Raw genomic sequence first — 26373 nt, 5'->3', positions numbered from 1 at the left:
TTGCCAACTGTGCTTTCAACATGTCTCTCCTTGCAAATTCCTGAGAGGTGCCTATATATTGGTTTATCTTTGAAGAAATGCAATAACGTCAATATGTCAGCTTAAATAAACTGAATTTGCTTATGGGAGAAATTTGCTTATGGTGTGTTATTTCAGCAAACAGGATAAGCCACGAATTTCCTCTAAATGAGGAAAAATAAAACTCAAACCAGCCCACTGATTTGTAGGAACGATTGGGAATTAGCACCATCCACTGATGGTTTCTGATGGATGATTAACTGCTTTAGTCCTAGAGAAATGCTGCTTATTTGGAGCTACAGTTGAAGCCTCTGCTCACCAACCTACATATTTGCTCTTATTAATTTGCAAAAGCTACCTTGGAAGTTGATACCCTGAAAGTGATGCAGGTTTTGTATTGTATATAGAACCTTGTATGTCCACACAGATCTGGCATGAACTGAACTCAGTGGAATCTCAAGCAGTGGGATCTACCAGTTTGCACTCAATGCCTTCCATGTGTCCCTGCCAAGGGCCATCCCTTCCTCCGTGCTTCTATGCATGAAGATTTGATGTGAATCACCAATCATCTCAAATATTGTAGCAAAAAAAGGTAGCGGAGCAAATGCCATTATCAAAAACTCCACTGCAGAGTTTGCTGAAGCGAGGCACCAGTTTATGTAAATCCGCTGTTTTTAAGGGGATTGTGCTCCAAAATCCACATGCCTGATGCGTGGTGCTTCTGGACCAACCATAGTGTCTTCGCTTCTTCTTTTAACTTTGGAAAGGAGGCAAAAGTCTATTCCTCGCTATCCTTCCCTGGGAAATGAGTGGCAAATGTATATACTTCTGTCTTTGGGATGTTATTGCTAGCTCAGTGTCTTCACTAGTGTCTTTCTTTTATCCTAATGACCCTAAGCACACAGACTTCACACTGAGGTGCTTAACTGCATACCACAGCCGCAATCAGGAATCACTATATTTTTATGTAAGTTTTTGTTTCCTTGCTTGGCTAGTTTTCTTCTGAAAGAATTTAAATCCTAATGTGTGAGTTGGATGGGCTCAGCGCAAGGCCTGAAAGCCCCAGAACAGCGAAGGGAAGCGATACAAAGGACTCCAGCCCTTTGGTGCTTTCACCAAGCTCCATAGGTCACGTTCACCGCAATGACCGCGACCGGAAACTGCCGCCTGTGGGTTTAAAACACACCCCGCCACACCACGCAACGTAGCGTGTGGGTGCGGGCTGTGAAGCACAGCCAGCCCTAGGGCAAGCTCCCAGCCGCACATGTGGAGGAATAAATTATGTATTGGGCACACCTAGCAGTCAGTGCGGCGGTACCACCCCCAGCCCAGCAGCGCGGCCTGAGAAATGCCACCCGCACCTAAGATGGCGGCGGAGGCAGACGTGACGGCCCTGGCGCATGCGCTGATGACGCATGGAGGCGGCAACAGCGCCCATTGGTTGGTTCCCGCGATCACCTGAGTCTCCCTTTCCCTCCGCAGCTCCCCCGCTGATTGGCTCGTCGTGCCGCCGCGCGAGAAGAGCCCGGCGCGGCACGCAGCAGGTGATTGGCGGAGCGAGCTGCCGCTCTGCTTTGGTCCCGCCCTCAGTCCAGGCGGGCAGCCGACCGCTCCGCCCCCGCCGCCGAGCCGTGTGTCCGGGCCTCGCTGTGTCGGGATGAGCCGCGCTTCCCCATGGAGACCAAACGGGCCGAGATCCCCAGCAGCGTCCTGGACGACCTATGCAGGTACGACCCGCTCCGCTCTACCCCTTATTCTGCCGTCCCGTTATGCCGCGCGGCGGCGGCGGCCTTCGCTGTGCCTTCCCGCCACCCGGCGCTGCCTCGACGTTGTGGCCGTCCTGCCCGGGGCACGGCGCTCTGGGCCCGGCCGGGACTCCGCTGGGCAGCCCGGAGGCGACGGGGTAAATACGGGGAGAGACGGGTGCGTCTGTACCGGCCGGCTCTGTGTAGCGGGCGGGGAGCTGCCGCAGCGGGAGCCGCTGCAGGTCTGAGGTGGGGGCGGCGGAGCGCAGTCTGGGTTTCTCTTCTAGTCCCTTATGTTTATCAGTCCTTCACAGTGGAACAGTCAAGCTTTCTCAGGCAGAATCCATGTTTCCACAGGACATGGACATAGTTTACCGAAGGGATAGGGACTTTATCTGTTCTTTACAATCTCAACCTGTGATCGTCTGCGGACTTTTAAGTCATCCCACCCATCGTCAGAATATGATGTCCAAAGCTGGATGTGAAATTGCATAACAAATACTCCTTCTGTTTTACCTTTTTGAAAGGACCCTCTTTCGAGCATTTATGTGCAGTAGGAAATGGTTATTAGAAATTAGTCCATTTACTTGGAATTGCTGTTTCCAGATGAATGAAACTGCTTAGGAGTGAGAGTGCAGGAAATAGGGTCTGCTGTACTCATAAATGGTTCATCAATGTGTCTGCAAAACACAGTGTGTCTGAATTGTGTCTGCAAAACACAAACACCAAACACTTTTTCATTCATTAAGTCTGACCTTCTTAGACAGTTTACATAACTGTCATGCCACTTTTGATCTCTCCACAGAGTGATAGGGCTTTTCTTTTAGTTGTCTACTCACACATTAAGAAAGTGTAAGTCTTTCAGAAGATCGCTGAAGCACAGAATTGTAGGCATTGGAAGGGACCTCTAGAGATCATCGAGTCCAACCCCTCTGCCAAAGCAGCTCCCTATCCCAGGTTGCACAGGTAGGCGTCCAGGCGGGTCTGGAACATCTCCAGAGGAGGAGACTCCACCACCTCTCTGTGCAGCTGTGCCACTGCTCTGTCACTGCGTGATGAGGAAGTTCCCACACACATTTGTGCAGAACTTCCTGTGCATCAGTTTGTGGCCATTTCCGCTTGTCCTGTTGTCACACTGCTGAGAAGAGTCCAGTCTTGTCCCTTTGCCTCCCACTCCTTAGGTATTTATAGATCAGAAAGGGAATTACAATACTTATAGCAGTGATCTAACCAGCTATTGGTGTGACTCTTATGAGGTGGTGACTGGTAGAAGAGCATGTTAAGTAGTCAGGTCTTGCACCATTACAGGATCCGTCCCGTTGTCTTTATTTGTTCCTCTGAGGCACTCCTATTTTCAGCCTTTGGAGTTCTGTCTTATATAAATTTAGTGATGTGGCTTTAATTAAAGAAACACACACATACCTTAGAATGGTAGATATAGGGATTTGTCATTACCGTCTGTCTTGCTGACTTTTGTTAGTGCTGATGGATGAGCCTTATTTCAGATACGCTATTCTGTGGGCCTCAGAGAACTTTCATAGAACCATAGAATCCTCAGAGTTGGAAGGGACCACTGAGGGCCATCTAGTCCAACTCACAATGAACAGGGACATCCACAGCTCCAGCAGGCTGCCCAGGGCCTTATCCGGCCTAGCCTTGTAAGTATGCAGGGACAGGGTATCAACGGTATCATTAAGTAACCTGTGAATTTTATTGCACACAAAGAGAAGTGATAAGGTCTGATAGGTTGTGGCTCAAGGGAGATTAATATCTCTGCAAGCGGGAAGTGAGCGGTGCTGAATCTCATGTTGTTGGCTATAAATATTAAATTTATTTCACTTCCTACTTCCATCTATACATGCTGTTGATAGGAATTTTGGTAGAAGGAGCTGAGCAAATTTTAATATTCAGTCTAGTGAACTTGCTGAGAAGATGTAAGACACCTTTCCCATCCTATTCCTTGGTGCCTTTTTGTGTGGGTGTTCCTGCAGTGTCTCGGGCACAGACTCAGATGTGAACGATCCAAATCGTTTATTACAGGTTTTAACATCCCTTATATACTTTCACAATTTCTCTCTTGTAGCTTCCCACCCGCCTTTACATATCAACATGTAACTTCCCAAAACAGTCCTTAACCGTGCATACAGGAGATTATCCAGTCAGGGCTGTGAATCTCCCCAAGCCATGCACTCTTCCTCCAATTAGGGTCTGCCATCATGCAGCTTACTTGAACTTGTTTTCCTCTTCTTCTGGAAGTGTCCTTGGTTCTCTGCCTTCCTTTCTTATGCTGTTCATCCTGTTCCACAGCTGCAGCTCTAAATATACTTCTTGTATTCCTATATGTTCCTGTGTTTTTTCTTCTGTCACCAAGTGAAACTTTGGTACTTAATTACAATGATTTCATAGTAACATGTTTGGAAACACAGGTCATGTAGAGCTTATCTAGTTTTGCATGAACTGTAGTTGTGTGAACTGCAAATTTAAGTAACCGTTGGTGAATTTCTGGGAGATGGTAAGCATTTACATTACTCTTGGTAAGCTAAGAAGTGACCAAACAATGTGTTTCCAAATTAAACTTGCTTAGTAGTTTAAGGTTTTGTGTTATTTCTTGTTTGTTTTGAATTTGAAAACCCAAAAGCTAAGTTAAAGTTTAGATGTCTGCAGAGCAAAATGACTTTCTTTTTGTACCTTGAGAACATCTTAGGATCTCTCAGACTTCTGCACATTGCTTCTCTCTGAAGAAAGGTGTGAATTAGCAAAGTGATTGTGTACTCAGGAGCTGCAATCATCAGTACCTCTGACTGTATATGACATTTTACCTGCTTGACATCTAATAACATTTATGATAGTAGGAACATTGTGGGCTGGAGTCAAAGCAATTAACACAACACACTGCTGAATTAAAATGTGATTGGATTTTTCTTCAGGCTGAATGATTTTCTTTAGATGCCACTCAGAGATTCATCCTAGGTCCTGGGATCACTTGAAGCTGTTCCACCCAATTCAGCAAATTAGTCTAAAGTAGTAATTCAACCCTTCAAGGCAGTTTTTATATCTGCAGGTAATTCTCTTGATTATTCCTGGCCTCAGAGGTACGGAAGTGCCTTAGCTGATACCTTCATTTTGTGTATCTTGAGGCAAGGGTGCGATATGTTTGTTAGGTAGTTTGAGAAAACTACTGTTCTGCTGGATAATTTTTATCATGTAAAAAGTATTCTTTTCCTTTGTGTGTTAATATTCTAAGTTCTTATGCAATGTGCAGGATAACTGTATTTCTTTGCGTAGTTGTTGGTTTTGATCTCAAATTGACAAGTACCATTCAATTGTGGTTATTTTGGCTGTCGTAGAATGATAGAACAGAAACAGAATGGTTTGGGTTGGAAGGTGCCTTTAAGCTCATTTAGTTCCAACCCCCTGCTATAGTCAGGGACACCTCCCTGTAGACCAGGTCGCTCACAGTCCCATCCAGCCTGGCATTGAGTGCTTCCAGGGAGGGGGCATCTGCAGTCTCTCTGCAGCAGGGCAGCCTGTTCCAGTGTCTCACCACCATCGTATTAAAGAATTTCTTCCTAATATCTAGTCTAAATCTATCCTCTTCCAGTTTAAAACCATTTCCCCATGTCCTACTGCTACCTGCCCTTATTTTGCATGTGGAGCTTAATACAACGTTACTTGCAGCAGTAAGTATATTCTGACTCAAACATTCATAGCTGAGTTCACAGAATCTAATATTGAAATCATAGAGCATTGAAACCTGTAGTAAAGAATGTGTAAGCTAGCTCTTCAACAGCAGAACAGTAAGAAACTCTTCACAGACAACTACAACAGTAAATACAAAACGACAAAACAACCACAATTATAACTGGTAGGTTTTCAAATTCTGCTTCAGAGATCAGTTTGAGTATAGGTGATAGGAGTGTAGATGTTGGTGATTATTGTTAAATGCTTTCATTGCAAAAAATTCTCCTGTGGTCAACAAAAACAAGATATGACGCAGTGGTTAATGCATTGCTTTGAACTTGTGTTTTGGGTTTTTTTTTTCCTTTTTTCAAGCTGTATCATAGCCTTTCCCTGCTATTTAACTAAATTGAAAAAGCACCTAGAATTCTTGTCTGGAGTGTGAACTTTTACTTGGCAGCATGTGAAAACAAGCTGAAAAGTAAGCCAGGTACATAGTGTCTTCAAGCATTTGCTCGATTCTTAAACTGTTTAGGAATTACAGAATACTAAGTTACAGTTTGTTCTAGAAAGTTAGCCTTTCAGCTTTGATATTAGAATTGTTAGGACCTGTTTTGTCAAATAATAAGGCACAGATATTCATGTAATTTTTCATTATGCTGCCTTGCACTTCTGAGTGTCACTTAATTGAGTAAGTGGAAGTGCAGAGTCTGGATGTTGGATTTCTGTCTTTGTGCTTGCTTTTCCCTGTGCTGTTACCTCAACTCTTGAATTCAAGACTGTCTGTTGTACAGTCTTTTGCTCAGACCCTCTTCCACAGGGGAAGCAGGATGGGAAAGATCATGGGTCACAATAAGACAAGGAGGTTACTTACAAGTTTGGATCATGAGCAAAACAGACTCAAATTGAGAAAAACTGATGTGGTTTGTTGGCACTTAGTGTGTTTGGATAGTGAAATAAAAAGGAAGAAAAAAACGCCATGCTTTTCCCATTTTTCGTGGGTGCTTCACTTCTGCGTTTGTGCCTCCTTATGGTTTAGTGAAGCAGTCTGTGGAGCACCATACAGCTGTTTATTCACTCTCACTTCTATTTCAGTGGGGTGAGGGAGAGAATCAGAGGAAGAAGTGGTAAAACTCATGGATTGAGATAAAGATGTTTTAATGGGACAGAAAAGGAAGGGAAAATAGTAACAAAATAATAATGATACACAAAATAAGTGATGCAATTGGTTGCAACTTGCTGACAGATGCCCAGGCAGTTTGAGAGCAGCAGCAGCCCCTCTAGCCACTTCCTACTGTCTCACTGTTTGGCGTGATGCCCTGTGGTACGGGACATTGCTTTGTCCTGCTTGGGTCAGTTGTCCTGGTTCTGTCTCTTCCCAACTTCTTATGCACACCAGCTCCTTGTTGGTGTGGTAGTATGAGAAGCAGAGTCCTTGGCTTTGAAGCATGCTGTGCTGATCTTTAGTGATAGTTCAAGCTGGCAGCAGTCAAGTTGCTCAGAGAAGTGTGAGGACGATAAAAAGGGACATTGGAGCAGTTAGTGGATGGAGCAAGTGTGTAGGTGATGGTTTCCTCTATCCCTTCAGTGGTGTCAAGGGATACTTAGAGGACTGGGAAAACCGTTCTCATAAATACATGGCTGAGAGGCTGGTGCAATTGCAAGAGTTTTTTTCTTTATTTTTCTTTTTTTCACTGCCTGGTGGTGGTTTGCTCTGTGCCTGGCCTTCTGGCTGCTGCTGAGTCCTGGCTGTCTCAAAAGGGGGAAAGGGATCCCAACCCACAATCTGGGAGGGCTCATTGAGAGTGCTCTGAACTAGGTGTGAAGGGAGTAGGGGTTAAAAGCTTGCTAGGGATGAACCTGGGGGAAAAATGATGAGTTGGGGATGAAGTAAATGGCTCAGCTGAAATGTGTGTACACAAATACGTACATTGTAGGCAGCAAATAGGAGAAGCAGGAAGCCATCATGGGGCAGGCAAGCTGTGACTTAGTTGCCATTACTGAAATGTGGTGGGGATTGCTTCCATGACTGGAGTGCTGTGATGGGTGGCTGTAAGCTCTTCAGAAGGTACATGCAAGGAAGGAGAGGTGGTGGTGTGGCTCTCTGTGTTAGAAAGTGTTGTGATGTTGTTGAACTCAGGACTGGAAATAATAAGATTGAGTCTCTATGAATAAGGATCACAGGGAAGACCAGCTGGACTGACATCCCAGTAGGGGGCTGTTATAGACCACCTAACCAGGATGAAGGGACGAACAAGGCACTCTACAAACAGCTAGCAGAAGTTGTGCAATTACCATCCCTTGTTCTCGTAGGAGACTTCAACTTCCCTGATACTGGAAATATAATATAGTGCAGAAGCAGCAGTCTAGGAGGATTCTAGAGTATACAGAACATAACCTCCTCACTGATGCAGCTGGTCAGAGAGCCTACCAGGGGAGGAGTCCTTCTAGACCTGCTTTTCACAAACAGGTGGACTGATAAACAATGTAGAGATCAGGAGCTGTCTTGGACAGAGTGACCATAAAATGACAGAGTTCTCAATTCTTGATAAAGTCAGGAGGGAGGTCAGCAAAACTGCTACCTTGGATTTCCAGAGGGCAGACTTTGAACAATTTGAGACTCTGGTAGGGAGGGTCCCTTGGGAGTCAGGGTAAAGGGGTCCAGGAAACCATGTCACCACTTAAGGAAGAAGTCTTAGAGGCACTGGAGCAGGCTGTCCTCCTGTATGGTAGGATGAACTGGAGGGGAGGAAGACTGGCATGGATGAACAGGGAAATTTTTCTGAGATTCCAGGAGAAAAAGTGAGTCTGCCTCCTGTGGAAGAAGGGACAGGCAGCTTGGGAGGAGTATGAAGAAAATTTGTTAGGGTATGCTGGGAGAAATTTAGAAAAGCAGAAGACCAGCTGCAACTCAACCTGTCTGCTGTAGTAAAAGAGAACAAAAATCTTTTTTACAAATACATTGACAGTAAGAGGAAGGCTAAGGTGAAGGAATCTCCATCCTTTACTGGATGAGGTGGGAAATGTAACCATTGAAAATAAGGAAAAGGCTGAGGTTCTTAATGCCTTCTTTACATTGGTCCTTAAAAGTCAGACCAGTTATGCTCAGGGTACTTTACCCCCTGACCTGGAAGTCTCAGATGGGAAGGAGGAAAAAAAAAAACAACATTCAGGTGGAAATGGAGACCTACTACTCCACCTGGACTGCTACAAGTCCATGGGGTCAGATAGGGTTCACCTGAGGGTGCTGGGTGAGCTGGCAGAGGTAATTGCCAAATTACTTTCCACTATCTGTTAACACTGCTGGTCAACCAGAGAGGTGCCAGAGGGTTGGAGGCCTGTCATTGTGACTTCCATCTACAAGACAGGTTGTAAGGAGGGTCCAGGAAACCACAGGCCTGTCAGCCTGACCTTGGTGCCAGGGAATTCCTGCAGTATTCTCCTGAAGAAGCTGGGAGTTCATCATCTGAACGGGTACTCTTTGCTGGGTAAGGAACCGACTGGAAGACAAGCCTCAGAGAGTGATGGTGAATGGGGGTAAATCCAGCTGATGAACAGCCTTGAAATGGTGTTCCCTGGGGGTTGGTTGTGGATGATTCTGTTTAATATCTTTATTGATTACCTGAGTGAGGAGATTGAATGCGGTCTCTGCTGGTTTGCAGCTGACACCAAGCTGAGAGGAGGTGTCTAACTGTGTAGGGGTACGAAGGTCCTTCAGTGGGATCTGGACAGGCTGGGTCTCTGTGCTGAGGCTGATGGGATGAAATTCAAAAAGACCAAGTTCTTAGTTCTACAGTTGGGCTAGAACAACCCCAAACAACGCTACAAACTTGGGGCAGAATGGCTGGAAGACTGTGTGGAGAGAACTGACCTGGGTTGGTCAGTGCTCAGCCACCATGTGAGCCACCATTGTGCTTGGATGCAAAGAAGGCCAATGGCAACCTGGTTTGTATCAGAAATAGCATTGCCAGGAGGAGCAGGGAGGCGATTGTCCTTCTGTACTCAGCCCTGGTGAGACCACGCCTCGAGTACTGTGTTCAGTTTTGGGCCCCTTACTGCAAGAAAGACATTGAGACCCTGGAGCATGTCCAGAGAAGGGTAGCGAAGCTGTGGGGGGTCTGGAGCACAGATCTTATGAGGAGTGACTGAGGGAGCTGGGATTGTTCAGTCTGGGGAAAAGAAGGCTCAGAGGAGACCATACTGCTCTCTACCAGTACCTGAAAGGAGATTATGAAGTGAGGGGTGGAATCTTCTACTGTGTAACTAGTGATAGGACTAGGGGGAATGGCCTGCAGTTGTGCCCAAGGAGGTTCAGGTTGGATATTACAAAAAAATTATTCTCTGAAAGAGTGGTCAGGTGTTGGAATGGGCTGCCCAGGAAGGTAGTTGAGTCACTATCCCTGGAGGTGTTCAGGAAATGTTTAGATTTTGAGCAGAGGGGCATGGTTTAGTGGGGGTATATTGGTGGTAGGTAGGGATGGTTGGACTAGGTGATCTTGGAAGTCTTTTCCAGTCTTGATGATTCTATAACATTGGTGTGTTTATCACCATATTTTTCTCCAAAAATCCAGAACACAGCATCATAATATTCTCCATGAAGAAAATTGACTCTATCCCAGCTGAAACCATGATTCTTCTCTACCTCCTCTATTCTGAGCTGTGAACAGGCATGACAGCTGAGGGTAATCTGCATCAACTTTTCTTTGCTGGTCCTTCCCACATTTTTCCCCTTTTCCATTGTGGGTCCTTTCTCCAGGTTGCAGTGCACCAGGAGTTATCTGGCAGTGCTGGTAGAGGTCACACTGCAGCAGGGAGAATTCCGTACATACTGTGTATTGCTGTGTCTTGTATCTTCACATTTATGTTCAACTGTAGTGATGGGGCAAGAAAACATCAGTTGTGTTGACTACTTATGAAGTTTTTTTCTTTTTTTTTCTTTCTATTTTTTGGAGCTACCACTTCTTAGAGTGTAAGGAATGTTTACATCAGTAATAGAGCTGTAAGAAAGGAGAGACCAGTGTGGGGGGGGTTAAGGAGTGAAAATTGTCAAGTTGGAAAACATTTTTGTGATCTTGAATAGGGCTATTTATGTAAGGAAGGTATCTGGTCAAGGGCCTTTTTCAGTGCAAAGTAGTAAGCCATAAACAGTGTATACAGCGACACAGACTGGAGAGACAAGTGATAAGGAAGGCAGTGATGAGAAATGTACAAGGGCAAGTGAAAGTGAGAATGTTTATTCCTATGAGGTTATGTGATTGGGAGCCTTGTTGGTTTGAAAAGTAAGGGAAAAAGGGGAAGCTGAGAATGGAAACAAATGGAGGCACAGACTTAAGAGAACAAATGTGGAGACAGAGAAATGCACCTCTGAGCTGTGCTGTTTTATGGGCTGTTGAGAAACCACAGAAACCCCTTACCTGGACCTCATGTCTGATAACTGTGGTGATCCCAAGCACTCATCTGGGAAGGGTGCTGCGAAATTAAGATAGGAGGAGCAAAGTGAGTGGTGGACAGACAGGGGCATGAAGGGAGCTGACTATGTAAAATGGTGTCAGTATGCTTGTCTGACAGAGTCCTGTGCTTGTTCATCAAAGTCTGTCCTATCTTCTTGAATCTTATTAAATCTTTTCTTCGCGTTCTGCATACTATTGCTCTCTAATCCCTTGAGTATGTGTGCTGTAAGGTAGAAGTGCTAGCTGCTGGTGAGATGAATGGCGGTGTGTAAGAGATGAGGGGAGGGTCTCAGCATCATTAGCTGGAGAGGCCATAGCTCTCTGGACCTAGGGAGCATTCTGCAGATGAGCTGAGCCCAGTGTAAGTGGCCTTGGATGCTGGTGCGTAGAGTGAGGTCTGGGGTCTAAGCTTCCAGCCCCTGCCCGTGGGAACAGTGCAAAACTCGAGGGAACTGGGGTGAGTGAGCCAGGTGTGGGGGTTTTGGGTGAGCATCTGTATCACCTCCAAACCCAGTGCTGTGCTGGGGGGGGCATTGTGTGTGGGCATGCAGCAGGGGCTGTTGGCTTTCCTGGGCTGTGGGGTGGGCTGTGACCCAAGGGTATATAGGTCATTCTGAGGAAGTGCCTTGCCTGAGGTAGTCTGTGTGACTGGCTGTCTCATGGTCTCTGAGACAGGAGCTGAGCCTCACTGCTCATTGAACCTGTGGAGAACAGCGTTGAGGCCCTTGGGCCAGGCAGTGACCCCAGGCACTGGGCTAGTTCCCAGCTGTGAGGCTGGAGGGAGTTCATGACCAGAGCTGGTGGAAGAAGCAGCTGCTCTTAACATACTGTAGCAACTTGCCAAATTTAAGTAAAGATGTCTTAAATATTCCTAGTTTTGGCAAAGATAATAACACACCTTTAAATTTTACCTGCTGTATCCTTCAAGAGTTGGATTGAAATGAACTCTTAATCAAGTAGTTTAAGTTCAGTGGGGTGGGTGACTTTAAAAAGAAAATTTTTATGTTCTTGATGTTACAATTGAATAAATAAAATAAAGCCTTTAAAAAAAAAAAGCTATCACTCAGTGATGCTACTTATCTGTACATCCCTGGAACTAATGAGCTGAAATGTAAAGTAGACCTGAAAAACAAACCAATTATGTACATTCTATTTCAGATTGAGAAAATAAATATGATCATACTGAGTTATAAATTTTATGTAAATTAATAGTTCACTGTAGCTCTAAGTGAAAATATATGGCTGTGTTTAACTGGCATCCAGATATAATTGTTGATTCCTGTTATTACAATTTGCAGGTGTTCTGTAGAGGACACTTTAAAATGTTTTCATTCTTCCAGTGTAGTCATTTACGTAGGCTGTTCTTCCTTAATCTTTCTGTTTTCACAATGTTTACTTAGCTTGTTGTAGTCAATTTCATGAAACGTTTTTCTTCTTGACTTTGAAATTTCTTCTTTATTTTCATTTGAAGATTTTTGCTCTCCAGAATGTGAGGAGGATCTGTTGCTCTGTGTTCGTGCATCAAGAATTCTACTGCTGTAATATGTTTTTGTTGCTAGATTGCTTTAAATCAGCAGATTTGGCTAATCATATTTTTTATTTACTGGCAGCCGATTTATTTTGCACATTCCAAGCGAAGAGAGAGACAATGCAATCAGAGTGTGTTTTCAGATTGAACTTGCCCATTGGTTTTATTTGGATTTCTACATGCAAAACACACCAGGATTACCTCAGTGTGGGATAAGAGACTTTGCAAAAGCTGATATCCTTTTTATTGTTGTCATTCTTTTGTCTCTCTGCATAAAATGCAAACTGAATCTTAACAAAGCTTCATACTTGCAGCTGGAGAGTGACAGAGACTTCATGTGTTAATGATTAAATGTATTTCTAGATAGGTTACTTCTTTCTGTTGCTGCTTCCATGATTTTGTGGCATCCGCAAAAGCAGAAGTTTCTTGTTCAGCCAAAGGCCTATGGAAAACAGGTAATTTCATATTTTTGAGGGTATTTCCTTGCAGCTGCAGTCAGTCAGGAGCACCTCATGATGCTTTTTTCCCTTTATTTAATCTCTTTCCAGTAAAATTCTATCATAAAATGTTAATCTATCTGAAGGTGGTTTGTGTTCATAGGTACTTCTAGAAACCATTCTACTGGAATGATTAATTTTTTACTAAATTATTGTGTTTGACTTTTGCATTTTTTCATTTCCTGCTGGAATGTAGATGGTCTAGTCATCACTGGAGAGAAACGCAAGGAGTGAATTTCATGTCAGCATCCAGAAATAGGTTATAAATAAAACAGTTTCCAGCCATTCGCGATGTAGCTTTGAGTGCTTCCAATTTTCATTGTAATACCTGTGGTTTCACTACCCAGAATATTCTGTGGTAGTTTGATAAGAGATTTACTTTCAAATGCTCTAACGTCTCTTTAACAGTAGGCTTTACAAATGTGGTCATCTTTTGCTGGTTGATGTTATGCAGCTGTTCTTTATGTAGGTTTTGTAAAATTTTCAGACCAACATAGTTCCTCTTATAATTGTAGACAGTGCAGGTATAATAGAATTGTGATGAATGAACAGAATGTATTTTATCTTCTTTGGCGTTTGTCAAAAATACTGCCTTTGTTGCAGTGTCTTTTTTTTTAAGAACGCCGCTATTTTATGTTTGGTTATTTATTATTGATAGTATTATTTTTTACATAAAATATACAAATCTTAAAAATATATATTTCCTTCTAAAGCTTCAGTTTTACAAAGAATGTTCTTGTTTTCTCTGCATGGTGAATTTTGATAGTGTACTGAAATTTATATTTCTGCAACATGCTACAAAAAATCTTGTTTTCTATTTTTCTTTTTATTTGTGTATTAAGTATGATTTCTGTGCAGTAGCCCTATGACTGATTCTGGGAAAATGTCTTCTCCAAGCAAGAGATGAAACAAAGTGGTTTTGTCTGTCCTACTTGTTTCACAATATTAAAATGTTTAAAAGAATAATGCATACTTAAACTAATTGTTATGAGTACATTTTCTGGAAGATTAGGGAATTCTCTCAAACAAGCACTCTTACACCACCTTTTTTTTTTTTTTTTTTTTACCTTTAATTGGCTTGCATTTGAATTTGAAAATTCTTTAATGCTTTCTAATCTTTAGAATTTGGTAAAAATATCAAAAATACTTCTAACTTTCAAGATTGTGTTTTGAAAGCACTTTAGAGGAGTAGATACGGTTATTTTAACTATTGAGTTGAGTGTCTGTCTTCTGAAGATTAGCTTCCTTAATGTGCTGCTGTACTCTTCAATCACTGCCCTTTTTTACTGCCTCAAGGTGAAGATGTACAAAAGGTTTTAGATGAATGGAAGGAATATAAAATGGGAGTACCAACTTATGGTGCAATTATTCTTGATGAGACGCTTGAAAATGTAAGTATGGAAATGGTTGCGAAGAACTAGGGGGGAGGAGGATGGCATGTGCTGTTGCAGTAATCTTTTTGGAGTTTACATTTGTCATCTGGAAAAAAAAACTTTGAGTTCACAAAAACTTGGCATACTCGGCATTGCTGAATGCATATGGAAGTTGAATATGGAAATAAAATATTTGAGACAGTAAGTACTTTTCTGCTTGCTTCCCTATTCAGTTTTGCATTTTTTCTTATTCTGAGTTACATGGTCCTATTAAAACAACACAGTTCTTGCTAGAACACAGTTACCCATTTGGGTACCTCTCTCCTGTCTAAGGCCCTTTTTTTGTTCAGAGCAGGAGGCAATGAAGGGAAGAAATATAATACAAGTTTGTTAGTGTAGTTGGTTATTTGCCCATTGTTCACTGTGTTTTGCAGGTTCTTTTGGTTCAGGGCTACTTAGCAAAGTCCGGTTGGGGATTTCCTAAAGGAAAAGTAAATAAAGAAGAGGCTCCTCATGATTGTGCTGCTAGAGAGGTAATTTTCTTGTTAAACTGATTCTTTTTTCTTTTAAGTTAAATTATATTTTAATGAAAGAAAAGATATATGTATATGTATTAGATGAAAAGACATTTTACTTTGCTATTTCCTTCTTGGAATTGGGTAAACTTTATTCTTACTGCAGTTTCTTCTGTAGCATTTAGTACTCTCCTGAGTTGCAGAGTGATAATCAAGTGTGGATATGTAGTTTAAAATCAGTGTTTGCTATTTTTCACTATTTTTTACTAATATGCAAGAATAGTGAATTCTACTTTGAAAGCTTTGTTGTGAATTCTAAGTTGACTTCTAAATTTGAATTGACTTTTAAGTATTTCTTTATGTTTAATGAATATAATTAATACTAATATTGAGTCTCCATGGGTTTTGGAATGTTGAATTGAAGGGCCAGCACGATATAAAATGATAGAAGAATTGGAATTTAGCTTATATATAAACAGGGTGCTATCAAGAGGCAGGGAGTTGGGTGTTGTATGTAGTCATGTAAGAATTGTGAAGAATGTCTATTTTATTCAGTGATAAAGGTACAAGCATCAGTATGTATAGTAAGTAAATGCTAAAGAAAAAAGTCCATGGAGTCTTGTTGCAGAAAACCTTGCAGAGCTGCATGTTAAAAATAGCCTGTGAAGGAACAGTACTGGTATAAACTTAGTGTTCCTCTGGTATAATACAGCTGGAATTTTTGGTGGGGAAAACCAAGATGAAAAGAAGCAACAAGGTGCTTTAGTTTTCTCTGTGGTTGGACTGCATCAGTATCTGAGGAGTGGTGGACTTTAATGTATTTCTTTAAGATGCATGAATGAAAAATTGATTACATCTGATTCTCTGACAGTGCTTGCAGTAGTACTATGATATTTAGTGTTAGCCTGAAAAAGCAAAATAAGATTTAAAATCTCAACAGTGCAATTCCTTGCAACGGATGCATGGAACCAATGAAAACTAAATACTTTCATATTAGCACTTCTTTTCTTTGAATGTGGACTGTTTTGATACAGTGTTGGATACCCTGATGAAGAGGGGCTTACCCCTCCTCCCCCCCATCTTCTTTGATTGAAATTTTACTAGGTGGTTGCTTCTGGGTTTGAATCAAAGGATTACAACCCAAGGGAAAGGAGAGCAGAAAAAAACATGGACCACAAAGCAGCGTACACAGGCATTAAAGTGGGCACAGTCACTAGAAAAAAAAATCATGTTTTTAATTTGGGATATGTATTATATTACATCAGTGAACAACAGTTGCTTTTTTCTGTTTCTGTGAAGGTAGATCATCATTGTGGATAAACAGGCAAAATCTTCAAAGCTTGCGTTGCCAGACATTGTAATATCCATTAAATCTGTGCATAAATCATTTTTCTGCTTTTCCTGGAGTCAGCATTGCCTAAAACAACGAACTGTACCCATATGTTGTCTAATTGAGGAGATCTTCACTGGATTGTTAGACAGCTCAGTGGTATTTTGGAAGCTGATGAGAGAAAAAACATCTTAAATGGTTGTCTGTCTTTACAAAAGAAGTTTCTATAATGAATTCACTTAACTTTTCTGGAAGAATCATTTAGAAGGAGAAAACACTTGTAATACTACTAAGATTAAGTTGGAAAAAAAAGTTTGCATCTCTCAACTGAGACACTTTTCCACTGTTTTGTTTTTTTTGTCGTTTTTTGTTTTTCCTAAATTCTGCTGTTCTTAATGCAATTAGTTGTGAAAATGATTTGCTTGATTTGCTTCCTCTTTTGATGTACTGGTTTGAGGGTTAATTGTTAAATTATTTGCTGTGTATTAAATCCTTTTGTTTTAATGTTTGCACTTAATTTCTTCTGTTCTGAAAAATGATTTACAGTCATTTTTCTGATTTTGAAATATGCACTTGAGCACAAGGCATTTTGAGTACTGTAATCACTTTGTGGTTATTTGGTTGTTTTTTTTTTTTTTTGCTATTCATATCCACAGGGAAGACCAGAATCTGTATGGTTTCTAGTCAACACGTTAAAGTTTCAAGAGACAACTAAGCTTTGCAACATTAAATTTACACTTCAGCAACAAAATACCTGCAAGGAATACATTAAAAAAATCCAAAAACAACAACAAACTTGCCAAAAATGCCAAATACTTTACTAAATCAGACAGGAATGTAGGGAGAAGAGGCTTAGCTTGTTCCACATTTTAATTCTAAGTTTGATCTTCAAAAATTTGACAGTAGTCCTGCCTCTGAATTATGTGCTGTGGAGCTTAGTAGCTCTGGAGTTGATAACCAGTTCTACAAATGATCCTCAACCTATATTTTCTGCCATCTCAACAGAAAGATTTAGTGGTATCAGCATGTTTTCTGAGAACTTCCTGTGCAGACTGTGGGGACTAGGGAGTTTCTAGCAATGATTATTTACTTAGCAAGCTTTTAGACACAATCTTACCTAAGCTATTTAGACTTTTTTGATGCTATACTAGGTTTGCATATTTCAGAATGTTGTCAAAAGTATTTTGAAATGTGTTTTTATCCTTCTTTAGAAACACAGACCAAAAAATAAACAGTATTTTAAACTATAATGGTAACCTCCATCAGCTGTAACTTCCTTCTATTTTTATTGTTTTATTTTTTCAGTTAGCTCAAAATGTAATTTGAAGAATAGCAGGTGCTGTGTACTGAGTGCATGAAGCACAGTGGAGAAGCAGCTGGAGACCTCCCATCCATAACAATAAATATGTGAAAGTGTAATACAGTTGTTGCATCTTCTTATTACCGGTCTATTTGTCCAAGGGAAATGTAAAACACATAAGCTGTTAGATTTTCATTGTTCATCACATACATGTGCGTCAAGTGGTTCTCCACTCTTCAATGGCCTACTCTAATTAATAGGTCTGAAGAGTAGTTTTACTTTGTGATGGCAGGTTCTGAAGGGATAAATTGGAATATACTTACTGATTTAATTATGTGCTTCTCAGGTGTTCGAAGAAACTGGGTTTGACATAAAAGATTATATCTGTAAAGAAGAATACATTGAGCTGCGAATTAACGACCAGTTAGCACGGCTGTACATCATTCCAGGAGTTCCCAAGAACACAAAATTCAATCCCAAAACTAGAAGGGAAATTCGGGTATGTGTTAACCCATTTAGTTCTGCAGGTACCTTGTAGAGTTTCAATTTTAAAATCGTCTGTAAAATAATAAACCTACCTTATATGGTGGATATTTGAAGTACTAGTAAAAAAGTAGTTTCATCACTGTAGTCCTGCCTACTTGCTGTAACTTCTAATGCCAAGTTTAATTTTTGACAGTCTCTTAACGTCTTTATTCATCATGAAGTGCATGTAGCCAAACTGGAGTTCTTATCTTCTTAAGTAGCGTGTGTGCTAATTGTTCCATTCTATTCCAACTTGTGGATGTATTCATTACACCCTCAGAAGAATATATAGTTATTATTAATTGATATACAAAACTTCACATATTTGAAGGGAAGCTGTGGCTTGTCTTCTCTCTTTCATTGTTAATACTGCCCAGACTTAGAAAATAGTGCATTAAGGAGGTGGCTGGGAAGGGGAAACAAAATCAGGAACTGTCTGTTTTTGATGATCTGCTCAGGCTTTTGGGAAGATATTGGGAAGAGGAGACACAAAGACTTGGGTAGCAGACTTTTTGGATATTTTGTTTCCGTTGGTAATGCTCACCATCTTTGATGTTTTAATAGCTTTCTTGTGTTGCAATTTGGTTTAAAACAGCTATCCCCATATTTTCATGAAGACGATACTGCTGAACAGGGCATCCGGCTTTCTAAATAGGAGAAGATACTAATAGTTGACTGCACTGAAGTCTCTTTGTAATTTCTTGCTCTAGAGGTCTGTTTTTTGGAAATGATTCAACACTGAACTTTAGCAATTCCACTTCAGTTGCAAGTAAAAGAGGATGAACAGCAAGGTTCTTTTAAATTAACAGTAAATACCCCTCAAGCTGTCTTTTCTTCACTCCCACCCAGATGGTCACTGATCTGTATAGTTCTTATAAAAATAGATACTTGTCCTCTTGGTAAAGTGTATTCTTCATTTGATCTAATTTAACCTCAGTGCCATTTTGGTATTACCTGCAGAGTTGTATTGGAAAACACTTCCAGTTGATAACTTTCCATAATATTCATCTTACCTGGACCTTGGATTTTGCAGCTAAATTCTGTCATGAAAAAGTTCATTTAGGGTCTTATATACTTTGCATGTTCAAAATTCCTGATTTCTCCTACTCTTCACAAAATGTGAAAAATTGAGTTTTAATTGTTAAATCTATAATGTAGAAATCCTAATTTGAATTCATCCTTGTTTTTTTAATTTTATAACAAAATTCAGAACTTATCCTGCAAAGTAAAGTAGATCTTGTTTCTGATATATATTTTTATGTGATCTGGTTTTAATGGCATTTTAAATAAAAGCAGCGATTACCAGCGGCTTTGAAAATTATTTAAAACCTCTCCTATTTTATGGCGTTTAGTGTGCAGTGGGTTTCTTGTTTGCTTGTTTTTGTAAATTGCTTATTAAGGATTTTGTTGCTGAATAATGCATTTCAAGTTTTAGGTATATCTTCTGAGATGTACCGTCTGTTGTTCCACAGTTGCAGTCAGAGAGAATTCGATCGTTAGATAAGATCTTGTGGAAAGTGCTGTTGCAATCTGTTGAATTCTTTCTTATTTTTGATTGTGACTATGTTGTGGTTTAAGCTGGCAGGTGGCTCAGCACTGCACAGTTACTTGCTCACTCCTCCCTGATTCCCTAGTGGGATGTGGGAGAGAATGAAAAGAAAAAAACAAACACAGTAGAACTTGTCAGTTGAGAGAAAGCTATTTACTAAGGGAAGAAGGAAAGAGTAATAATTATGACAAAAATATACGTACATATGTATCACATATATATGATACGATTCATATATATCACATATATGAAGTATATGATTCATATCTATATGTGAGTGTATATAACCAGTGATGCACAAACAGTTGCTCACTACCCTTGATCAATGCCGATCTAGTCCTCCTAGCAGCACAAGAGAGTCAGATGAGCTTTCATGCCCTTCAGAACTCCTTCCACATGATGTCATATGGTATGGAATATTCTTTTGGCTAGTTTAAATCAGCTGTCCTAATTCTGTTTCCTCCCAGCTCCTTGGACCTTTTGCTGCAAATGCCTTGGTTCCATACAACACTGCTTAGCAGCAACTATAGACATTGGTGTGTCACCAACACTGGTTCTCCTAGAACCCAAACAAAGCATTGTACCAGATGCTCAGAAGAAAACAAATCTATCCCAGTTGAAAAAGAGTAATATGTTTGATACACATTTGTAATGTTCTCTGAGGCAACAGCAGAGGGTATTTTGATTTTTTTTTCTTGTTTTTCTAGAATATTGAGTGGTTTTCCATCGATAAATTACCATGCCACAGAAATGACATGACCCCCAAGTCCAAGCTAGGTTTGGCACCTAACAAATTTTTTATGGCCATTCCTTTTATCAGGTATGTTCAAGATGAGGTAAACGCTAGGTCAGTGCCTTTTGGAAAACTTTCATTTCTTTAGATTTGTTTTAGTATTAGCAGATCTTTGTGAACTTCTGCTTGCTTATAGGCCGTTGAGGGAATGGATTTCCCGAAGGAATGGAAGAGATTCCTCGGATAGTGACAGATTTTCACCTACAGGGAACACACTCTCTAAACCCAGTTTGGAAAGAGCTAGGTAAGAAGCAGGTCAGTTTAACGTCTCCATATCCTTGTGTAAAATATTGGACATGGCAAATTTGATTGTCCTTTCTCGGAGGAATTTGTTCCAGTAGTAGAGTAGGGTAATAAAAATATATAGAATAATTAAGGGGTTATCTCAGAGGCCAGTAAACAGGTTTAGAAGTTAATAGTTAATGTCATTCCATGTCTTTTGGTAAATTCTGAACTGTTCTTGAAATGAGACAACTCTGTGAGTCCTGTCTATAATAACAATTTAAAAAAAATAAAAGCCATGAAAACAAACAATAAAAAGAATACAGGACAGAAAAAGACTCTGAAAAGACAAAGTAGTGTTGTCAAGTAACATCAGAAGTAGGTTAACTAGATAAAACCTATATTAATCAGTAGAGGGGAAACAAGTGCTACTGGTTTCTCTTTCAGCTAGGATAAAAGTGATAGAGCTAAGATTTAAAACCTGGACTCACAAAAATAAGACTTCAGGAACTCGGATGAGGTCAGCAACACGACATATTATGAATGATTATGTGGGCTTAGCCTGCTGCTCATTTTAAACTTGGTCTTCCTATCTGCAGCCAAAACAAAGCTAGATGAGTGAAGTGATTGGTGATTACATTTTCAACTATATTACTTAAGCTTGTTGTTGTCAAAAGCAGAAAAATCATAGTATTTCTGTTCTGCAACAGACAGACTTTAAGATGTATTGTACACTTGTTTTCATGTTCTAGGTCCAGATTTCGTAGTAGTCAGCAGCTGTTCACAGATGGTTCTTCAGGAGAGCAGTGGATGAAGCAAAAGCAGCAACAAAAGCCATATAATCATCCTGAGATGTCTGAAGTATTAAAAACAAAGGTAGGCTGTTCCTTAGTTAGACATTGCATCTGACTTGATTAAAATAATGTCTTTTTTCGTAAGTATTCTTCCCTGGAACTAAAAGACTGAGTTTTATGAACTCAGCATGCAAAATCAAAACATTAAAACAAAAATAGTGCTTGGTACTGGTGTTAGAGGTGATAGGTATCAGCTGGTTGTTGTGTTATATCATATGTAGACAGCAATTACTTTCACAATTTTGGTGTCTTTCAGACTATTTTGAAATACTTTGGGTATCACTTGTATACATGTTGTAGTTGTGCAACTGACTAAATAGCTGATGACTGTAAATTGAGCGCATGTTTGGCTAATTTCAGTGTACTTCAGTTTATCTAAAAATCCGAAGTTCTGGGGTTATTTGGAGGAAAGTAGGAAATGTCAATACAGTCTTATTTAAACTCTTCTCTTGACTACCTTTTGGACTTAATGACAGAGTCAGAGCTTGAAGGGCAATGGTAGAAGGCAGAATCAAGACACTCCTACCCAAAAGAAGAGAACAAATGGAGTCCACAGTCAACCAGCTAAGCAAAACCATGCCTTGGTAAGAAAAATGTAGTGCTATCTCATTAACAGTAATGCTTAATACACATCCAGATGAATATCCTTTTAAGAGAAAGTGAAGTGTGTATCGTAAATCGTCAAGTGGCTTGGGTTGGAAGGGACCTCAGGGACCCCCAGTTCCAACCTCCTGCCACAGGCAGGATTGCCACTTATCAGATTAAGCTGTCCAGGGCCCTATCCAACCTGTCCTTGAACACCTCCTGAGATGGGGTGCCCACAGCTTTCCTGGACAGCCTGAGCCAGAGCCTCACCACCCTCTGAGTAAATAGTTTCCTCCTGTTATCTAATCTACATCTTCCCTCTTTTTAAAACTGTTCCCCCTTGTCTTGTCACAATCAGACCATGTATAAAGTCAGTCTCCCTTCTGATCTTATAAGCTCTTCGGATGTACTAGAAGGCCACACTGAGGTCTCCCTAGAGCCTTTTCTTCTCCAAGCTAAACAAGCCAACTCCCTTAGCTTTTAGTTAGAGGAGAGGTGCTGCAGCCTGCTGACCATCTTTGTGGTCCTCCTCTGGACTCACTCCAACAATTCTGTGTCTTTCTCGGGAGTTTTTAAGGCCTCAGGTCTGGATGCTGTACTGCAGGTGAGACCTCACGATGGCAGAATAGAGGGGGACAGTCACCTCTCTCTCATTGCTGCCCACTCCTCTTTTGATGTAACCCAGAATACAGTTGTCCTTTTGGGGTACAAGCACTTCTGGTTGGTGTCCTTTGCAGAACTGCTGTTGAGGAGTCCTTTTCCCAGTCTGCACTCATGTCTGGTACTGTCCTGACCCAAGTGCAGCACCCTGCCTGTGAACTTGAACTTCACTGGGGTTGCATAGGCCCCCCGCTCTACCCTGTCCAGGTCCCTCTGGACAGCATCCCTTCCTGCAGCTGTATTAGCTGCACCACTCACCTTGATGTCATCAGCAAACTTGCTGAGGATGCACTCATAAATGACACAGACAGTGGGTTTGAAGATGTTAAAGAAACACTGGTTTGGAGAAATAAGACATTTCCTACCTTATGAGCATGTGTATCTACAGATGCATACAGTGCATTCTTCCTTTCAAGTTTGCATTTGGAAGCCAAGCTTATTTTACTTGTTGAAAATATCGGCTGTTTCAGTGGACAATCCTTCTGCAGCTTTCCTGGTTTCAGTATGTCATGGTTTCATTCTGTGAAGTCCTTTTCATGGCAAGAAATGGTTGGTTGCTTTTAGGTCAGAGAGCAGAAGAATGGAAAATCAAATTGACTGCAGAAATTTGTCCGTGTAGGGAAAAAAGGGTGAATCTCTGGAATCGTGATGAAACTAGAGGAAATGTTAATACTCTGAAGTCACAGTGAAGTACTCTTTACAAACTTTGCCAAATACTTTTGTGGTCTTTCTTTGCCTTTCCGTGATTGTTAATCTTATGAAATCTAAACATTTAATGTCCTAGAGATAATTTTCTAATGAAGTTTACAGACCTGCTACTCTTAAATTTACATAGTGCCAAGAGCCATACCTTTCTGCGTTTGCATGCTTACATCTGCATATCCAGGGATAACAAATCATCCCTGGAGAATTCTAATGCATGGTATTCTAATTGGCAGTAGTTGCCTGCTTGCAAATAAACTCCTCTTGCTTTCTGGGACAAAGGATAGGCTTATGTATGTGGAACTTCAAGTCCACACCGTCATACCTTTCTGGCTTATAATATTTAGAGAACAGAGTTGTTTTTATCTTAAAAGATTGTATTTTGAAAATGGTTGTTTGATAGCTACTAGGTTAGGATTTTTAGATTAAGAGAATTTTTTTTTACTCATTGTTGAGACACTGGCACAGCTGTCCAGAAAAGTTGTGGTTGCCCCATCTCTGGAGGTGTTCAAGGCCAGGTGAGATGGAGCCATGGGCAGCCTGAGCTGGTGGGGGACAGCCCTACCACGACACTGGGTTGGGACTGGGTGGGCTTTAAGGTCCTTTCCAACTTAAGCCACACTATGAAGGTTGCAGTGTTTCTGAAAGGTTTATGGATGAGGTGTCACTGAGGTAACATCACAGAATTTATCTTTATTTGTAAGTAACACAACTGAGGGAGGGAACATGTCAAAGCAAAAATAACAAGTGTGCTTCTTAGCTGGCACTTAAGCTGTACTCCCAGGAAATATAATGCTATGTCTTCTTAATTAATATTTTTGTTCTCCTAAACCAGAAATGTGAAAAAAAGCTTAATCCAAGAAAACTTCAAGATAACTTCGAAACAGGTAAGTATGTTCTAAATTTCCATCCAAAGTCATAGACTCACTGCAGTTGTGAAAGACCTTTGAGATCAGTGTGTTTGAACACCAGAAGTCCACTCCTCATCCATGTCCCTAAGCACTTTGTTCACACATCTCCAGGGATAAATATCTCCAGGGTTTCGTGCACTGAAGACTGAAATCACCCTAATTTTATGTTTGGGATTCTTCCTTTGTATGCCAGTCTACCAAGTGCTATTTTCTAAGAAAGTCTTTTAAAGCCTTTTTTTCTTAGACTTTTTCTTTTCTAAGAAAGTTCTTTTTATTTGCTTAACTTAATGTGATAAATTATGTTGGTTTTGCAGTTCTCCTCCTTAATTGTGAAAATTGTCAGATTACACAATATTGGCGGGTGAAAAGTACCTAAAAACTGGTTTACAAAAATAGCATTTCAGCTAACAGAATGCTGGTGATTAAGTAAATGTTGGTTCAGGGCTTTCTGTCCTGCAAGTAATAAGCTGTAATTGAAAACTGGGATACTCTGGAGTGTTTATGCAGTTTTTTATTTCCCACTTAGAAGTAGGATTGCATTTATTTCCTTCTTATCCAGTTATGCAGTGCAAAGCAGCAGCGTCTGGGAAAAGCTATCAGTTGAAATTGTTTTCAAATTGCTGTGACTTTTCAGATTTGTTCTAGCTGTTAGATTTGTAAGTTTGGCTTTTTGGTCATAAGCAGGAAGAGATAAGTCAGACAATTTTTTTTCCATAAACATTAATTATATATCATTTCAGGTATGGCTTTGTATTGTCAACAGTTGTCTTACTGATGACTAGACATTTAAAATTGATTTCATGTTGTTGTTTTTTTCTCTTTAAGCAGATGCAGCATATGAGATGTGCTGCTCTGGGGAAGACCTGCTGCAGGAACATGTAGAGGGACACTCTGTGGCATGCAATGGCAATTACAAATTTGCTTTCTCATCCAGAGCTTTCTTGAGTTTCAAGTTTGACCACAATGCCATAATGAAATGTTTCGACCTCTGACAGCAGCTCTTTTATGAACAAAGATTAGACTTGTCTGTTGCAATTGAGAGGGTTTCTTATCCAGCCTTACTCTTTCTCAGGAGTTTTTTTTAATTATTGTTGTTGAATTTTTGTTCATTTGTTTTTAAATGCAATGCAGGGACTGACTGGTGGTTTGGAAGGGTTTGTTCTCTTTGCAGTATCGGAGTGGCATAGTCAAGTGTTGCACTTTAAATGCAGTATAGCCTTTGTCCACAGAAGTACCTTTCCAATGCTCAGTTCACTTGTTCCTAGCCGTGCGTTAGAGGGCATTCTTTTTCCTCATTTTTTTAACTTGTGTGTTTTTCAGATTGTCATTGACATTGACATTTTTTTGTACTGCTGGAGTATACCAGCTTGTTAGACTTCTAACTGCTCTGATGTAAATTATTGGACTTGTTAGTCATTATTTTATAGTGCATTGCAATATTATGGCAGTGGCAATAATACTGGTTCTCAGAGGACTCCTCTGTCTGTCCTGGTAATTTTGAAACCAGAAGTTGCACATTTCAAACTTAGCCTCAGCCTATTATCCTTTCTTTGTGCTGATTGTTTGCCTGCTGTATCTTCCCTACTTCACACTGAAAGTGAACTTATGTTGGCTGGCAATCAGTAGTATATGGGTCAAATTGTTAGCGTTTTGACTTCTTGGATCTGCCTCTGTTTCTGGCAAGGATACAAAGACTGGGAAGAACTTAGCCATTCAGAATGTCTAACTTCAACTCTTACGTGCAGTCCCCTGGGAAAAAAAATGAAGTTAAAAAGTTCTGTGTTATCTCAGTTGTAGCTGCTTTCAGAAAAGAGAAGCTGAAACTTGCTTGCAGGAGATTTCTTGTATAGAATTTATACTGAATGTAAATAAGCCTCTTTGTTTTGCCAGGAGGAAAGAAGGTGCATGGATAATTAAATCATTGTGTAACACTAAATGGCTTAACCAGGCTTGCAGCAACTATTCTAAGGATGTCCAGTATTGTATTCTGTGCTGTTGTCATCAGTTCTTTAGCTTATGCTCTGTATATGTATATGTATACATATATATAGTAGTATTGAATTGCACTTGCAGTTAGCATTGTAATGATGTAGCCTCAGTCATTTTCAGCTACAACTCTTTTTTAGTAAAAACATCTA

The 26373-nt window shown here is 40.5% G+C and overlaps 1 protein-coding gene across 2 annotated transcripts; it reads left to right on the top strand.

Moving 5' to 3' along the window:
* The first annotated feature begins 1620 nt into the window (after positions 1-1620).
* Positions 1621-26373, top strand: DCP2 (decapping mRNA 2). 2 transcript variants are annotated; one of them, XM_065744266.1, is made up of 11 exons: positions 1621-1745; positions 12502-12653; positions 14180-14307; positions 14724-14822; positions 17781-17933; positions 20216-20328; positions 20438-20545; positions 21276-21399; positions 21854-21961; positions 24160-24211; positions 25064-26373. In XM_065744266.1, exons 1-11 carry the CDS (start codon positions 1693-1695, stop codon positions 25225-25227), a joined length of 1254 nt encoding a protein of 417 aa, XP_065600338.1. In that variant the 5' UTR covers positions 1621-1692; the 3' UTR covers positions 25228-26373. The 2 variants fall into 2 exon arrangements, with proteins under 2 accessions (XP_065600338.1, XP_065600336.1); XM_065744264.1 differs by having other exon boundaries at positions 25061-26373.

Source organism: Cyrtonyx montezumae, unplaced genomic scaffold (assembly GCF_038088225.1).
Source record: "Cyrtonyx montezumae isolate F1298 unplaced genomic scaffold, pur_monq_1.0 scaffold_30, whole genome shotgun sequence".
NCBI classification, from domain to species: domain Eukaryota; kingdom Metazoa; phylum Chordata; class Aves; order Galliformes; family Odontophoridae; genus Cyrtonyx; species Cyrtonyx montezumae.
This window is presented reverse-complemented; position numbering and strand designations above follow the sequence as displayed.